The sequence below is a fragment of the Gouania willdenowi genome, chromosome 13 (assembly GCF_900634775.1).
Source record: "Gouania willdenowi chromosome 13, fGouWil2.1, whole genome shotgun sequence".
Taxonomy (NCBI): Eukaryota; Metazoa; Chordata; class Actinopteri; order Blenniiformes; family Gobiesocidae; genus Gouania; species Gouania willdenowi.
The window spans coordinates 16684137-16703715 of record NC_041056.1 but is presented as its reverse complement, the minus strand read 5'-3'; the positions used below and the strand labels follow the sequence as shown (position 1 = coordinate 16703715).

The 19579-nt window shown below is 39.4% G+C and overlaps 1 protein-coding gene across 1 annotated transcript in view; it reads left to right on the top strand.

Moving 5' to 3' along the window:
* The first annotated feature begins 8733 nt into the window (after positions 1–8733).
* The window catches only part of dock10 (dedicator of cytokinesis 10), a 78561-nt gene continuing 67715 nt past the window's right edge, over positions 8734–19579 (top strand). The window contains exon 1 of the mRNA XM_028463795.1: positions 8734–9055. Coding sequence (XP_028319596.1) covers positions 8948–9055 — 108 coding nt within the window. The 5' untranslated portion in view covers positions 8734–8947. The remainder of the gene's footprint in view (positions 9056–19579) is intronic.

Genomic DNA, 19579 nt, shown 5'->3' with positions numbered 1-19579 from the left:
AGAATTCAGACCTCGTCACTGCCTGATTTCACCTCAGGCAACAGACACTTATCTGCAACACACACACACACACACACACACACACGCACACACACACACACACACACACACACACACACACACACACACACACACACACACACACACACACACACACACACACACACACACACACAGACACAAGACATCGTTACTTTCATTTTTATCCCTGTGGGACAGTTGATTTGACGAAATGTCATATTGATAACAGACATGAGAGTGTCAAGAATGGACAGCCAATGGACAGCTGGACAGTAGGGCTGCACGATTATAGCCAAAATTATAATTACTATTAATTTGATCACCATTGTAATCATGATTATGATCACAATTCCTTATCATGTTAATAGGGATGTCCCAATACAACTTTTTTCATTTCTGATAAGACACTTAGATATTGCAGCCTTACGTATGAGCCGATACCTACAGTATATTGATCCAATATCAGCATGATTCATGCATACTTTCATTACTTTTTTTTTAATAAAAATAATATTTACTTATTTTGTCGTGTGGAATGTTATAAAATCTTGATCAAGTGATGTTACTCAAACAGAACAATAGTCAGCAACAGTGGGTATAAGAAAAACTGACCCATTTATTATTAACCAATTGGTTACATACATTTTAACCTTCAACATATGATCTACAGTATTCTACAATTGAATAAAATAAATTCAAAAATTAACTGGAAAAAAAAAACATATAATTCGGAAATTTGAATTCGATATTTGTTTTCAGGTTGATATCGGACCGATATCCAATATCAATATTGGATCGGGACACCCCTACATGTTAGGGATAATTTATTACACTACTTTTAAACAAACAATATGTGTACATTTTACAGTGTAAAATAAAGCTTTAAATAAGATTTACACTACACAAAATAATTTTAAAAAATAAACCCAAAAATGTAAAAAGTACCAAAGGCTAATGAAATAAATAGATTATTACAGACCCCATATTTTAAATGTAAATATTGAAGACGATCAGATTTATTTAATTGTCACAACCAAAATCGTGATGACGATTAAAATGTGATTAATTGTGCAGCCCTAGACAGTCTGTTATTGAAAGTCTCAAACTCTTTTCTCTGCAGCTGGTTAAGCAAGGCTGTTGTTCTCTTTTCTGACTGTGAATAGAGTTGTTTCCACTTGTTCTTGTAACCTCTCACTCTCTCTCTCTGTTGTTGACTCCCACATCCTAAACAACTTTACCTCACTGTATGTTTCTTCATCCTTTTGTTACAGCCTAAAACACAATAACCCTCCCTACATTACCATTCTCTCCCTGTGGTTGTATATCCACCAGCAGCTTGTGCTTTCCCTCCTTTTTCTCCTCTGATCTTGTCCAAGTCCAGTAACTTTTCCTCCTATACATTGGATTCCCAGCTGTGATCTCAACTGAAACAGATTCAAGAGCACACGTGTACATACACTAGATCCAGACCCCTGGATGCACTGTTCGTCTCAGTTTCTCCCTGCTGATTTTCAACTGCAGATGAACATACTTTTTTAGTATATACCTACTTAAGAAAGAGGAAATTTGAATTGGACACAAGGGCAAAGTTTTGCCTGCAAATAGTGATCCTGCAGTTCTCCCCGAAGGCTTTTGTTGAACTTTTTTCGAGAACAGAAACCTGTGGACGCTAGAGTGATATCTTGGTATTGAATCTTGGAATTTGACATGAAATATAGGCCACCTAAAGCTGCACTATGTCCAACTCCTGCCTGGAGAGCTTTTCAGCACTTTACCAACGCTCCTCACTCACATCCTCTCATGCTTCTTGGCTGCTTTACTTTCTCTTTTCCATATCCTGTGCTTCACTCACACCTCTCGGCTAACCTTTACTGCCAGCCACACAGGACTGGGATTACGGTAGAACTGAGTGCATTTTCTGACCGTCTGGTTGAAGCATTAGGAGATTATTTTTTGTCAACCCTTTCTGCAGCTCTGATACGACATGTCTATTATATTTCATTTCTGCAAATAGCATTCGATCATTTGCTGCCAATTCTTTGGTGAACACTTTCTAAATGCCAGCCAAAACAAAGTCTTTTTAAAACAGTCGCTGGAAGATTAAAAGAAAGAAAGTGTCTATTTGTACGGGTGCCGTACGAACAACCCCCAGTGCTATTGGTACGGTTACCAAGCTTTAAGTTATAACCCAATATCACAACAATTTATAGGGTTAGGGTTAGGTTTAGTCTTAGTCACGTGACCTAAACTGACCAATGACTGACCAATCACGTGACCTAAACTGGCCAAATAGGGGCGTTGCGTACGGATAGAACGTCGGTATATTGATACGGCAACCGTACGGATAGTCACTGCCTAAAAGAAATGATGTATAACTATAGTATAGATTGCAATACATCATAAAAGATAATAGTAAACACAAAGCTTTCAATGGTTTTGGTATTCTTGGTTTGCTTGGTTTTCATAGCAGACAAACAAAAGAAGATCTGCATCATGACAAGTTGAGATGAAATGTTTTTGTCTGCTCATAAAGTATTGAAGGTAGGGACAAGATGTGATTATTTATTTTTTTCTGAGACAAAGGTGCAACATGATTCCCTCAGGCAGCTCAACCAGAGGTTTATGATTGTGTCAGTCAGTGATTGTATGTCTGCAATGGACTGACAAAATGAGCCATTTATGATATGATACTGCCACCCAGAGGTAAAGAGGTCGAATTTCACAGTAAAGGTGCATGCATTATGCATCTAGTTTATCTTTATAGTTTTTGAACAAATTGCAATTCTAACAACTTATACATAATGTTTCTATTTCAACTAAATAAAAAACATAAGCTTTTTTAATTATTGATAATATGCTCAAAAAGACAGAATGATAATTATAAAATATTGGGTCTAAATTTTCAAACATTGGGGATAGAGTAAACTTTTGTTAAAAAAAAAAAAAAAAAATCATCCGACATCACCTTTTTTTTTGTCTGCACATGCTGTCAAAGGTCAACACTACAAGAAGTGCAATCATTATGAGACTAACCCGAACCCCAACCCCAAGGCCCCCCGCTAGTACCCCCTCCCCCCCCAAAAGGGCCCAGCCAGACTGCCACACCGCAGAGCCCGACCTCGCAGGTCACCGCCCAAGCAGGGGCCACCCAGCGCACCACCCGGTCCAGAAGATCCCCGCCAAGACGCCAAGATTGGCCCAGCCAGCCGGCCGGGCTCACCGGACCCCAAGAGCCCACCCGCGGGACAGGGAACCCCCAAGGGCGAGCCCCCGGGCCAAGCCAACGAACCGGCCACAGCCCAGCAGGAGCACACAGCCCCAGCCGGCGCAAGGACAGCAGCTCAGGCACCGCCCTCTACCGGACAGCGCAGGCCACAGGGCAATGCCCCCAACCGGCGCATGAGCGACCAGCGGCCGCCACCGCGGGAAGGAGGCACCCCAACGGCACACATCTGGTGCGGAACAGCAGCCCCCAGCCAAAGGCGCCCCGGACCCACCCACCAGTCCGCAGATTGCAGGACAGACCAAACAAGCGGCCGATACCGACCTCAACCACTGGAACAGCTAGAGCCGCCCCCCAGCAAACAGCATCATTCCGGAGCGCCAAGCAACCCCGCCCCAACCCCGGCACCGCCCGGAGAGACCCTGCAAAGAGAGCCCCTGCCAAAGCAGGAGGCGGCCGAGCAGGAGAGTGGCTAGCGCCCGCACCAGGGCCAGCACAGGCCTGCACAGCACCACGATACAACACCCTCCACAGGGAGGCGGCCCCGGCCCTCCCGCCAATAGGCAGGCGAAGCTAAGCACTCCCAGCCAGGCACCGCCACCCCACACCAATGCCACCAGCAGAGCACCACCCCCCACCCCCCCAAAGGCCACCCACGCGCCGACACAAGACACCCCCCCCCCGACGCCAGCACAGCCCGGAGGACAGCAGGCCCCAAGCCACAGCCCCACCCCCCCCAAGGCAGCGCACCGCCACACCGAACTGCGGCCAGCCCCCTACCAGACGGCGGGGGAGTGCACCCCGAGACGCCCAAACTCGAGACCCACCCCTGGGACACCCCCGCCCCGACACGGCGCCCGGCGCCCCAGCCAGCAGACCAACCATCTGACATCACCTTTGGACATGGGGACACATGCAATGATGGGGGATTTTCCTTTAGAGCAGTGGTTCTCAACTTTTTAAGCTCAAGTACCCCGCTTTCTCTTACTTCTGAATTCAAGTACTCCCTTTCTCTTACCTTCAAGTACCCCCTTTGTCCAACTACAAAATTCTGCCTAGAAAACTATTTAAAAACAACTATACTGTAGAGCATAATAATGGAATGAACGAGTGATGAAACACATTTTAAAGAATCTTATTTTGTAAATAAGAAGAAAGAAACAGCATTTAGCGCAGGGGTTCCCAACCTTTTTTGGATCATGACCCCATTTTGATGGACAATTTCTGCGACCCCAAAGACATTTTTTTCTAGAATTAGTTTTTGATCATGTTTGAGCTTAGATTATTGTTTTTATTGCATTTTAGTTGAACTAGATTCACAGTATAAAAATACAGTTGTTTAAGATTGTGTGTTGAATTATAATTAAAAAATTTCAAAAATCTATTAAAATTTTTCTGAAATTTCAGGCAACCCCATTTAAACTCCAGGTGACCCCAAGGATGAAAAACACCGATTTAGTGGCTCCTGAATAAATTTATTTCCATTTCAATTTTTTATCATTTCCGGTCATCTCACGCCATGGGGTGGGACCAAGACTGACACTTTACTGTATTTGTAAACTTTCCACTCACTTAAGTACCCCCTGTAGTGCCATCGTGTACCCCCATTTTGAGAAACACTGCTTTAGAGTGTGGGAATCCAAACATGCAGACTAATGCTCTGTTACACATTGATCCCCAAACAGTCTCTAGAACTGTTCCAACCATTGGTTTGTGCGCCATTATGGAGAGATTGCGTGCCAATAATCTTTTTATTTTATTTTTTTCCCCCCAACAAGATTCTAAGCTAAGATGTCCTAGTAATTTCAGACAACTAAGTCCTAGACTGGATAAATGGCGTAATAAACCTATTTGCATTTGTTTAGTTTAAGATGCTTGAGAAGCTTCATGAGAGACTGCTGACACATAGCCTACACTATATGAACAGTGTACACATACGTACTATGATGGTATTAAACATGGTTGGGTAGTCATAGTAAGACAAAAATACACAAGGGGTACACAACGCACATAAATTCACGAACGTCTTTTAATGACAACACTTGACCACTAGAGGGCAGCACTGCACCACCAGTAAAAGAAGAAAAAGCTCTTCCAGACATTTGGCTGATTTTCACTGCTGTCTACTTTACTTGACTGTACTTATCTCGACACGATTGCTTCTCTGTGTTCTTTAAAGGTCCCATATTATACTGCCTTTCATACCATTTCACATAGGACATAGAAGCCCAACAAAATAGTATTTGAAGAGTATTACTGCCTCATTCTCGAATTTCAGCGGTCTAAAGAGATGCTCTCATTAGCTTCCCTCAGAACACCCGTTCATTAGTGTACTTCCGGGTATGCAAATTAGTTGTTCCAGGCCACGCCTACTTCACGTCCCGCTCTGGGAAGGTAGCATTCACACATCTAATGTTGAATATTTTTTGTCTTCTGATACTATTTGCTTCTGCGTGTTTTAAAGACAATACTTCAGTGGCAGTGACTGAGCGATGTTAGCTTCTGTGCTAATGCTACACTGGCATTTTAACAACCAGCAGCTTATCATGATGCTACCTAGGCTTGTGCAGTAAGTACAAGAAACACAAAATGATATGAACTTACACATTTCCTGTTTGTGCCTGAGTCATGAATCGTTGTTAACAAACAGCAAAGGCGAAATCCAACCACTGGGCCCTGAGAGGCTCAGCTGAAGGGAGTCTCAATAAACGTGTGCGTGGCTCGTCCTGCCTTCACCATGTTTGTGTAAAGCCTGGGATACACTGTGCGATTTTTTTTTTTCAATGGTTGTACTCAGCTCCAGCTCAAACTGTGCGACTCATGTGCAGAGCCCGAATGTGCGCAGCTCATGATGCATGTTCTCACAATGTACGTCCATACACGACACGTCGGGGTCTTGTTTACGGAAATGCAACGTACAAAAGAAGCAGAACTCTGAAGCGTCGACATTGAAACAGACGAAGAAGAAGAACCCGGAAGTGGAGAGACACTCGCAAATCTCAGCAAAAAGACAGTGATATGGTGGACCAGGAGCTGGCTGGACAGAAGTGGGCTGTACAGTCCGTCAATTTTACAGCGGTTCTACGGTATTCGCGCATGCGCAGTGTGAGAGTTTGGGGGTAAGCCGGTCTGTAGCACTGCTTCAGCTGTGAGCGACTGGATTTCAAACATGTTTGATTTCCGTACGACCATATGATTGCTGATCGGGAGCTGGTCGTGAGGTGTTAATCGCTTCTCGTGACCCCATGTATACTACATGATGCATGACACACAATTTAGTAGAGACTCGCACGATTCCAAAAAATAGACGCACAAGTCAAAAATCGGCTCACAGTGTATGTCCGCCTTAACCACGAAGTAAATAGTGAGGGTGGAGCTAAACTCTCCGCAGGGTCAGAGGGAGGGACAGTAGGAGGAGTTATTCCAATTATGACATCATAAACGTAGCAAACTCAAACGCGCCTGTTTCAGCACACAATTCACAAAATGTGAAGCAAACAAGAAGGGGAGGAATCATACATTTTCACTTTTGGAGCCTCATAATGATTCTATGGAGATGCATATTACTGTTGGAAACCATTAAAAAGTTACATTTGTATAATATGGGAAATTTTAAATTAATCTCTACCACCTTGATCTCGGAACAAGAGAAGACTGTAGGTGGCGCTGCCTTCTAAGGAATGACTGTGGTTGATGAACCTACACAATCAATAGTGGTTTCTTGTATTTCTCATATTCCGTGTAAAATTCACTGGATTTTCCGAATGGAGTGAAACATTGTGTTTACGATGAGGTGGAGAAACTCCCCCTGATCCTCATGTCATTTACAATGTTTGTATAGCATCCTAGGTATGTGCTATTACTAACTTTTTTGACATAATTGGACATGGATGAATATCAATATTATCAATGAAACAAGTGTTAATGAAACCCCTCTACCATTTACTTGTAGATTTCCTGAAATCACAAATTAGGCTTTATAATACATGCTAAAGTTGGTATTATATACATATTCACTCAGGTTGGGACGATATACAATATTCACAAGACTGTATACAATACTTTTCTCATGATTAACGATAGAAGATGATATTTTTGGAAAGAGAAAAAATTAGCAAAAATAATTTTGAAAAATAACCATGTTTTTATTTGACAAATAGAGGGCATACTTACATATATTCTGTGTATAATATTTTCAACTTAAGGCAATATAAAATATAAAATAAATAATAACATAAATTCGACCAATTTATCATGTTTAAAGTGCAAAAAGTTCATCTTTGCAAATAGAATGCAAACACAGAGGCTGATAATTCCTGACAGTCTGAAATATGTCATCATCACGACATTCTTTTAAATTTTGACTAAAACTAAGTTGGATTTTAATCAAGTAAGTAAGTAGGCAAGTAAAATGTATTTGTATAGTGCTTTTCACAGACCAGGGTCACAAAGTGCTTCACATTTTACAGTTAAAAAACAATATCAATAACATATAATATCATGCCAGTACAGTGCAATGTCGGTAGAATGCAAAAAAATGAAAGGGTCCATACGAAGCCTACACTGGACACATACAAAATTGTGGCTAGAAAGCCTCCCTAAGAAAGTATGTCTTTAGTTGATTTTTAAAATCATCCACAGAGTCTACCATGCGTAGAGGAGCTACCGCCTTAAACGATCAATCTCCTCAGGTTTTAAAGCGAGTGCGGGGGACCATCAACAGGTTCTGAGAAGAAGACCTTAAGCTGCTATTAGAAACATAGGGCTGGATCAGGCCCTTAATCAAAAGACAATGTCAAATCAAACTTTAGTTGTAGTATACATACTAGTCCAGTAGGTGTCGCATCTTGCCTACTTGGTTCCACCAACCCTTACTGTACAGTAAATGCATTCCCATCTTTTCCTTTGGTCGTGACAGGACTGCAGATGATCAGATGACATTTCAAAGCTTTCTATGAAGCTGCAAAACGTTTTACAATCTGATCTGAAAGAGGCACGTTGGTGCAGATGAATCATTTTTTTTTCTGCTGTTGTTTGAAGACACATCATGATGCAACACTTTCATTTTTTTAATTTTAATTTTATTTTTTATAGAGCATCTAGAAACATAAATTCAATTTGGTTCTATCTATGCGTCCCATTGATTCGTTCAGTTTGGTAAGGTGAAGAAATGCAGAATAGCAGAAGCACGCTGGTGGTTTTTCAAAATAAAAGCCCCCTTTGGAACTGTAAATGATCTTGGCATAGGCATAAAGAGCCGTGTTTTATTTTTAGAATATTATTATTATTATTTAATGCCACAGACAATTACAGAAAAAATACCATAGACCATAGACAGTATTTACAAATCGTATACAATATAATACAGTAAGTGTGTGTGTGGCGTGTGTGTGTGATAGTAATAGACAAACGTATATATAGCCCTGTTTTATTTTGAAAATGAATACCTATTGGGTTCCGTTGACAGTGTTCAACTTGACCCAATATGTGAGCGCATAGACGGAGCCTATTATCCTCCACTTCGCGCTCTGCTCTCCGGCTTGTGTGCATGCGTGCGTGTGCGTGCGTGTGTATGTGTTTGTGTGCGAGCGTATGAGTATGTGTGTGTAAACACAGCTCGGAGATTAGAGCTCATGTCGGGAGTGAGAGGAGCCGCGGTGTGAGCGGGGAGCAGGAGCGCAGATCAGAGGCTCAGGTGCGGACATGGCAGCGGAATCGAGCCGTAGATTCACGAAGAACCTGATGAAACCGGGCAGCGCGGCGGAGATACGGCAGACTGCGAGTAACGCGGTCAGACACTCCGCAGTGACGGTGAGTGAGTGGTGGACCTACTACTACTACTACTACTACTACTACTACTACATCATCCCCACCTGTCGGCCTCCTTTCTGCTCATGTTATCCACATTCAGATGCGGGTCACATCTGGGCCAGATGTTGTGTTTTTTTTTTTTTTTTTTTTTTAACGCGCAGATGAATCGGGATGCGGAGCTGCTGACTTTGATGTTACATCTGTGTTTGCGGATGGATGTGCACCATCCTTTACGCCTCCTCTTGGCTATTGATTTTGCATTGTGCCTTTCCCAGTGCGTTTGAATGGACAAATATTAGCAGGACTTCTAATATTTAGCGTTTATTTGCTAATGATTTGCCCACGTTTGTTGTGATCCAGCCATGGGTTCCAGTTTATTTTCACTGTGGCCCAACAACATAGCCATGATCAATGAATGAAACAGGCTCTGTGGTTGTAGGGAAGAGGGATGCGGCATGTCGGACACAGACAGTGGTTTGCATCTGGATATATATATATATATATATATATATATATATATATATATATATATATATATATATATATATATATACACCTTTGTTTTCATTCACGACTGGTGTGATGTGTGGGATTATGCTGCAATGTGGAAGATGCTTAGTGGGTGTGCCACATAGTCTGACAGGCTTTATAAAGAGATGCTTTGACACATTGTAGGAGGAGGAGGAGAACAAGCATTGCCATAGAAATCCATTAGAGCAGCAGGATTTTATTCAGATGATGTTCTTTTGATAATCAAAGTGTGGACAAATCCTCCACCTTTCTCTCTCCATGGCTTTACTCCAGTGTGTGCACAGAGATTAGCATAGAGGAAGGTCATTCCATCCAGTCACTGTGCAGCTACTCCTATCCTCTCCACTCTGGTGTTAGTGTGTCAGTGGGGCACACACAGCCCACTGTACACTGAGCATTGATTGGAATAAAGAGGGAAAATGTAATATTGCATGGCAGAGGACCAGGATATAACAAAAGGAAGAATGCACAATCAATAAACATATCTTTTTTATTTTCATTAAATGTGACAATAGTCTGTCAGAACAATTGTAATATCTGTGAGTTTGAAGATCAACATCTTTTTTCGTGACCAAGAAAGCTTCCATGAGTGAAAATCATTCATATTTACATATATGGGCAACATATTTGTATTTGTAGTGCGCTTCTGTATTTCTGCTCAGCAAGTGTAATAGAGGATACATTAAACCCTGCTTTAGATGATTTACATTTTATTTGGTTTTTTTTTGCAGTTGACTATGTCAGAGGTTCTCAACCTTGGTTCCTTCATAAATAAACTTCCTGGATAACAGTGGATATTATTCAGATAAATAAATAAATGTGGTTATCACAGATTCATAGAACAATGAACCACTTTACTTTATGGTTGAGCCCCCGAAAGCTCCCCCCTTTATTCCCTCTTATAAATGGCCCTGTCTCCACATGACTGTTCTTCAATGGGCTCTGGCACTTTATTTTGCGGGTCTTGGGGTGAAAAGGTTGAGAACCATGCAATGGACTAAGTTACTTAGTTAAAGAAATGGATATATTTCATTTGCTGCAGGTCAAATTATATGCAGATACCAGATTATTAGAGGATCTTTCATCCATCCATCCATCCATCCATCCATCCATCCATCCATCCGGCAGAGCGAAACATGATTTAAAAAGCGACTGCCTTACAATTGAACCTGGGTAATAGCTCTATTACAACTGGCCAGTTAACAAATACTCAATAATATCTTCTCTCTGAAGGTGGTAAATATGGTTTAAGTTCCTGAAAATGACATTCAAAATGTTAATGGTGACTGCGATCCCACATCCTTGGTATATCTTTTTGGATTTTATCAAACTGTTTCCAAGTATATCAAAGATTGAATAAAGAAGAAATATCAGAACTGAATACTTTAAGTAGCTATAGAAGTTTATTGTTAGTATATGTGGAAATGTGGAACCACAACTGGATAATAGCATAGTAAGAGTGGGTGTGAATGTGCAGGTACGGTGGTCAAAGACTGAGTTTAAACGTAAATGTCCAGCGGTGTTGTGTGCACGTGTGTGGTTGTTTCTGTGCGTGTGTGTGTTAATTCATGGCCTTTGTTGGTGAAAGAAACCAGGTCAGCAGAATGGAGCCCTATGGCGTAACATTCAACCAAGTATTAACCCCTTATTCTCTCTCAATAACCTCCTCCCTCTTTTCAGAGCCTTTGATATTCATTTTATTAATGTCACCCCTCATTTCTGGACTTCACTCCTTGTCCTTCTAGGCAGGTTATAATGCAGAAAGCACAGCACGGAGTGACAGAATTTACACGCAACAAAAAAGTTAATCACTTACATATTAGCATTATTATTATATTACCCATGTCGATTAATTGGTGAAATTGACCCGATTAATCAGCCGTACAGATCAAGATATTTTTTTCCAGGGTAATCAATGCATTTTTCTGATAAACCACTTTTCGGAAGTAATTTCAACTTTATAACACACTCATCAAACCTTAGACATGTTGGCAAAGGAAACAGTGGAATGACACAAATGTTTTGCTAAGGCAAAGTTTTTTTTTTTTTGTTTTTTTTTTTGGTAAGCTTTGATCAGTACGCTTTTTCTGTTTTAGCTACTTCCCAGAAATATTCAGTGCATATAATTATACTGTTATGACGAAAAAAAACTAACAAACAAAAACAACAACAACAACAACACAAACAGAATAACTGGCATTCAAGATAAGTTTAAATAAAAGATATTAAAGAATGAGATCACCCAGAAGGCTGTGCGGTATAGGCTCCAGCAGGCTCAATCACAGACATAGGCAACTGGCGGCCCGAAGGTCGTCTAATTTTGTGTGGCCACCGAAACAAAATAGTAATTCATGAGGTTGGAAGTTATATGAAGCCCGATATAACACACAAAACTTCAGTAACACAGAAAGCGACAGCAAAATGTACAAAATGTCAACAAAAGTACCCAAAATGACAGAAAAATACACAAAAAGACAACAATAACACAAAAATATAACAAAAACACGCAAAAAGGCAACAAAAATGTACCATATTGACAAGAAAATAGACGTCAAAACTGAAAAATAATAAAAGAAAATCCACACAAAAGGACAAAGACAAAACCATTTGTTCTTTCCTGTATTAATGCTCAGATTTGTCATTATTATAAATGCTAACATAATTGTTGATAATGTGGCCCTCGAATCAGATAATCGTAATTTCCGTGGGCCCCACACTGATAGAAGTTGCCCGTCTCTGCTGTAGCACATGGATTAAGTGAGCGTAGAGCATGAATTAGGGACTGGATAAAGAAATAAAAGTCTGGTAAAAGTATTTCTAAAGAGGATAATTTAAAGCTCATTATAACAAAATGGAGCCTTCTGTTCATCACATTAACCTCTGCTGACCTTTGTGTTGTGGGTGAGACTGCTCGCCTATGGCTTCCAGCAAATCTGAAGAGTGGACAGATTTGGAAACAAATCAAAGTAGTCCCACTGAATGTTGGGATGAACTGTGTTCTTCAAGCCTTAGAGATGCCAGAAACACTAACCACACAAATTTAAGGATGAACACATTTACTCTGATTCCTCTTTAACACGGTGTCCAGATTTTCAAGCTTTTTTCACCCACAATGTTTTCACCATGGCCGTTCATGTCACTCTCCACTCTTGGCAGCTTCAGTCTTCATGGTACCACTGGTCGTTATTGTTAACCCCACTCTCTTTCCAGTCATTAGTTTTATTCCGATTTTATTCAATTTGTGGTGGAGAGGGACCATGTCCTCATAATCTAAGAATGAAGATTTAAACAGATTTTAAAAACAGCCATTCATTTATAATTTCAGTAAATAACTATTCAAGGAGAATTCACTACTCTGGGAAAGGATTTGAGAAACCACAGAATCCGGCACAATAAAAGGTCACACTTTATTATATATTGCACATAATGTAATACTTTTTTTGTGTTTTATTCGCTGAGGTCGTTGTAGCGGTTTCAGCCCCTGGTCTAATAAAAGACACCCTGTAGGACAGTGGTTCCCAATCAGGGGTACTTAAACACGTTGCAGGGGGTACTTGGAAACGTTGATGAATCTATTTCCAACATGCTGAGTCATTTTTAAGCCTATTTCAGACACTGTACATGCTCATCCAACAGCTTTCCCACCCGTTGACAATAAACTGCATTAATGAAATAAACATTATTGTGGTGTTAATATCCTACTAAATTGTTACTAACATGTTATGCACATTACTAAAAAGTGAGGTGAATATATTCTCTGCTATACAATAATTGTAATGCACAAAATTGATATTTAGTGTACGTTAAACGCACAGGTTGATATTTTCAAGCTATTAACAACATGTAAATAAAACAAGAAAGGTTACTAAATTGGAGTGACGAAGGGGTTCTCCTAATCTGAAGAGAGGCCTCGGGGGTACATGAGACAAAAAAGGTTGGAAAACACTGGTGTAGGATATAACGGGCAGAAAGAAGCACACACTTAAGTTGAATTTTAAAAGTGCTTTTTCATCAGAGTGGTTTTGCACTTTCAATACACGGGCAAAGGGTTGCATTGAATGTGGTAAAATATTGAAAAGGGCTTTTACATCCCTCCAGATTTGCCTTTTTTCTGTTCTCCCAATTTCTGTAACTTTTTTCAATCATCTTTTTTTCACCTTTATCATCTATGTTACCTCCTATGACATCATGTTATCTCATCATCCTGTAAGTCATTGGGATCCCCGCAAGCCTCAGCGCTGATACTGTCCATCCATCCATCCATCCATCCATCCATCCATCCGTTCATCCATCCGTCCATCTCTTTCATTTCTGCTTGTAAAAATAACATTTCTGCAAATCAACTGGCCCGGAGGAAAGAATGGTTCACTTGCTAGCAATTACTCTTCTATCGCCATGCAGCCGTTGCCATGGTAACTGAGAGGGGTCAATTATGATGGAATTCAACAGGAAGCGTTTCAATTGCTCCTCTAAATTTCCTCCTATCCTATTTTAACTTCATCTCATCACCTTTTTTTTTTTTTTTTTTTTGGTTTTTTTGCGCATGCTCACTTATGAATGACTTTAATGTTTTTTTATTCATGAAATTATACATGTGCCGTCTGCATGCTGTTACTCAGTCGCTTTAACCCACTCCCTCTACTGCCCAGTTGTTCTTTCTTAACCTCGTGTTCTACCACTATTTATTTTTTGAATTGTATGGCTTCACCAACAACACATCTGTAGGTGGTCCGTACAAAATAAATGTAAATATGACTTGCCTACCTGTGTATTTAAAGCCTAATATTGATTCAGAAGTCCATAGTTGTTTTTCTTCTCTAAGCTTGAGAAAAAGTATAAGGGAGAATGTGAAGGAAATGGAAATGAGATTTACTATCTCTGTCATATCCACCCAGATACAACTTAGTTCATGATAACCTCATGTCCCCTTCACTTCTCTAGTGTGTGTGGTTAGTTCACACACACACACATACACACTAGTGTTTGTGTAATGATTCATGCAGCATTTTTGACTCATAAATGTTTTCGTGCATTAACACACTTTTTGTGTACGGATGCAGTTTTCAGTATTAGTGTTATTAGTTGCATGTTCAGTACTTTTCGCCTTTTGATATTATTGTAGGTGTTGAGGAAATTTAAGATGTGTTGTGCTTGTGCTTCTTTAGTGATTTCACACAATCTTAAGCGAACCCCACTGTGTCATGGTAAAAGCATCATAGTTAATGTTTAAGAAAAGTGCAGAAACAAAGCCAGAACAGTTAGATGCCATTAATTGCTTAATTAAATCCATGTTGCTCTAATATTAAAGAGTACCTGTAGTGAATCTTAATTGTGAGCTCTATGAAAAGATAATATATACTGTACTACTGGAGGTTTAGCTATTGACATAATAGTGCCTTTGGTGGCTTTCAAAAGTCTTAAAATAAAGGAAGCATTTCCAACTTCAGAGATTGTTTGAGGTTGTTCCATTTGAACTTTGAAGCAACACAAAGAAAATCTGATGAAAAAGTGTTCTATGGTGCCTTGATTCCACTCTAACAGCAACATTATTTTCCTTGGTTGAGAAGTTCAGACTAGAGGCTTATAAAATGAATATGATATCATAATGTCTCTGAAATTTAAAACGCAAAACAAAATAAATAGATAAAGCAATGGAAAATTCTGTTAGCTTCCATACTGAATGAAAATGAACAATATTATAATAGTAAGAGTAGTAAGGTTAAAGGATTCATCTGCTGTGCTACGTCTTGTGTTGGGCACCCCATATACCTCAAGGTTTTTCAACCTTGGGGTTGCCTGGAGTTTAATTGGGGTCACCTGAAATTTTTTAATTATTATTTTTTTTTTTTTTTTAAATTGAAGGGGACATATTATGGAAAATCCCCCTTTGCAGTTTTTTGATCACATATGAGGTCACTTGAGGGTCCACCGGCACACAAAATGTGAAATAAAACCATGTCGTCGTTTGTTTGTGGTCTGTGTAAGTCTTATAACACAGAGAAAATTGCTCCATTTCAAATGTTCTACATTTGTGACGTCACAAGTGAAATCAGGAAAAAAAATACCCTCCCCTCCACTGGTAACCCCACCCATGGACTCCACCCCCAACCTGATGACAACTTTTGCAAAAGTCTGCCATTGTTCTTCACACCGAATGCGACTGCAGTCACTTCAGCCAACAACAAATAATATAACAGTATGTTGCTGGCATTGGACTGTTGTCCATGGTTTATGTATCGGTATCTGTGCCTATCAAATAAACCATAAATAAATATGTAATAAACTGCTGATCGCAAGTTTATCGACTCCAACATAAACAATGGGTTTATTATCAAACGTTCATGTGACTTTAAGTTTTGCACATTGCATTGAGGGATTGGGAGTCTTGTAGAAAAGTGCAAAGATGGCACCAAAGCACAAACGTTTCTTTAAGAAGTGGTTTTACTTCATTCTGTCTATTTGTGTTTTTTAGCCAGACAAGAAACTGATTAGCTTGATGTCATTTTTGTTCTGGTTTGTTTATTGTGTTCCCCATAATGCGGTCATTTTGATTTGTGCCTTATTTTGGGTTTGAAAAGGTTGGAGAACACTGTTGTAGAGTAATTCCACACTATTAGTAATATAAGTTTGTAACAGCAGCCCAATGGCTCTTTGCCGTGCTAGCTTAGCTTTAGCATTAGCTTGAGTTCTAGCTTTAAATGCTGCATACTCAGTGGTGTGGTGAATAAGATAGCGTTTTGTTTTGCAGCTCCACCAGGACTTATTTCCGCGTTATAGGAATTACAAATTGCTTTGCTCTCTTTTTTGCTTTGCTCTCTTTTTTGTGTAATACTGCCGACCTGCCAACATGCTAAGCTAACCATGACTCTGTGTCCGTGAGTGTTGTTCTCCTGTAGCAGAGGCATGCACACACAGGCACATGCTCACATGCAGCTTCAAAGCTTTCAATTGTGTCTTTCTTATCAATTTAGACGTATAATTTACACCGCAGCTAACATCAGAGCGCTACTGTTTACCTTCCTATTTAGAAGTGCAACGGTGAAAAGGGTCCGGTCTGGAACGCGGCGCATCTTAGTGTTACGAAAGTTGGATAATCAAATACATCGGTACGGCGGTATATTAAAAATTAATATCGTAACAAAAATATATACCGGTGTCATGTTCTGAGTTCACATCGTACTGAGATTGTATATGCACATGCGCACTACTGAAAAATGAATTCAAAAAAAAAAAAATTCAATTTTGTTTATTTTTGCTTTCAAAGTGAACGGACACATGTTTTATTTGTTTATTGGATTCTGTTAGGGTTAGGGTTATAATTTCAGCACAAAGTTAAACTCAGACCCTGACACCGGTATTTGGTGTGAACTGGTATACCGCCCAGCCCTACTGTGTTGCATATTGTATCAGCAAATTTAATGTAGATTTTTTTTCTAGTCTGACTTTATTTGAATTAAAAATCTTGAGATTTATGTCATATATCGCCATTTTGAGAAAACATATCAAGATATGAGTTTTGGTCCAGCCCAGCCCTACTAGGTAACCTGTTTCAATTGAACTTTGTTGAAACAGGATTATAAGATTATTTCAATGAGTGCAGAGAAGAATATCAATGTCCAAAAGAAGCAACGCTGACTCATTCCTTTTGCATTTCTCCAACTAGATTTCTCCCATTAACCTGCTCATTCTCTCAGTCTTCCATTTTCCATTTTCCAAAATAGTTCCACTGAGATACATTCCAACAGTCTTTCGGTTATCAATTTTTCCTTGAGCTGTCATGTTGGGAAAATCCTGTTCCAGTCTTCTTATTATGTTTATGCAGGGCACAGAACAGAACACGGGTTTGGAGGAGATAAATAGCTCTTTGACTTTTGCAGTGACTGAGCCACTGCAGACTTTGCTGTGTTTGCCCAAATGACATTATCTTGCACTGCCAAGCCATGGTGTGTTGTCCATCCTGATGTTCTCAATGACTCATTCACAAAGGACAAAAGGAATAAACGCCTGAGAGTGAAAGAGAGAGAGAAAAGTCCATCACTGGGAATCTGTCTCCTGCTGAATCCTCTCACTGTTTGAACTCTACAGTAGTGATCTCAGCAGATACTAAGCTGTGTGAGCACAGGGAAGATGTGTGTGTGTGTGTGTATAATACATTTTTCTGTCAAACTGCTAGTTTAGTTGTCTTAGAAAATAATTGTTTGTTTAGTCTGTGTGGGAAAAGAGTCGGGTGAAAATATGCAAGTGTGTGGACTGTGGAGGTTAGTGTTTGGTGAGAGGTCACATGAGAGGAGGAGTGACAGAGTGAGAGCGGTCCCTGGGGCTCCATGCATCGGACTAATGTACGCAGACAATAGGCTCTTTGGAGAGGGTTCACAGCCACTGAACTGGTCCATTTAAAAGTGAGCTGAGCTTGGCTTCGCCCCACTGGAGCTTAACTTTTATCTTTCTCCACCCCTCTCTCCCCTAACTCCTCACCCAGCCTCACCATATGTGTCTTTACTTTAATCATCCATGCACTCCTCTTTAGTCCCTCAGAAGATGATGGTGCTGGAAGGGGTCCACTTTACATACTGGACTAAGAATAGTGCAGCGACTCACTTTGAGTGAATTGCAGTGTTGTCTCTCTCCCTCATGCTGCATTCCAGAGTAGGAGGTCTGAATATGTTTTTTCCTCCAACAGCAGATCCTATCCACACAGGCACAAACACACTGTTCACTGTGATAAAAGACGTGGAATTGACCTCAATTACTATATTAGTGTAATCTCAAACTTTTTTAGCTCAAGTATCCCCGTTCTCTAACTTTTGAATTCAAGTATCCCCTTTGTCCGCTCAAAATACTAAAAACAACTGTAGAGCAAAATACATTTCACACACATTTTAAGGAATCTAACTATGTAAATAAGTGGAATGAAACAGTATTTAGTGCCTCCTTAATATAATTATTTCTATACTTTTTATCATTTACAGTCATCTTCTGCCAAGACTGACTCTTGTATTTTCAGTTCATGATCATAATCAAGACAGGTCTTTTGTGTGTTTTCTATGTCATTTTGTGTATTTCTTGTTTGTTTGTTCTTTTTATTATTCAGTATATGTTTTATTCTATTTTGTGTGTTTTTGTTGTTTTGTGGTTGTTTCTTATGTCATTGTATATGTTTCTCTGTTTGTTCTTTTTATTATTTCGTATATTTTTTATTTTATTTTGTGTGTTTTTGTTTTTGTTTTTTTTATTGTTTTATGGTTGTTTCTTATGTCACTTTGTATGTTTCTCTGTTATTTTTGTGTATTTTGTTTGTTCTTTTTATTATTCAGTATATTTTTCTCTTATTTTGTGTGTTGTTGGTATTATTTTAATAATTTTATTGTTTTGGGTGTTTTGTGGGTGTTTCTTATGTTGTTTTGTATATTTCTCTGTTATTTTTGTGTATTTTGTAGTGATCTTGTGTATTTTTCTTTCATTTAGTGTGTTTTTGGTGTCATTTTGTGTATTTTGTCATTGTTTGTCTGTTCTTTTTATTATTCAATATATATTTTTCTCTTATTTTGTGTGTTTTGTTGTTGCTGGTAATATTTAGTATGATTATCATTTATTATAAAACCCCATATTTTTAATGCTTTCATTTGTAATTTTCTACACTCTCAAGTCCCCCCTGTAGTGCTGTCGCGTACCCCTAGGGTACACATACCCCCATTTATAACTGCAATTAAAAATGTGTCTTTAAAGAAGTCTTTCTAAAAAGTCAATAAATTATTAAGAAATAATTGTTTTTAAATTGAAAAGTTGCCAAAGACCTTATTCTCTCTTATTTGATTATAAGCTTTAATCAACACCTTTCACTCTGCAATGATTACATTTACTCTTTTGTGTTTCCAAAGAATAAAAACACAACATACACAATTTTTATATTCACTTTGTACTGCGGCACTTCATCCAGAAAAGCAAAATATTATTCTGCAGAGACCGTAATGGAGCTTTATCATTATGTGTAAG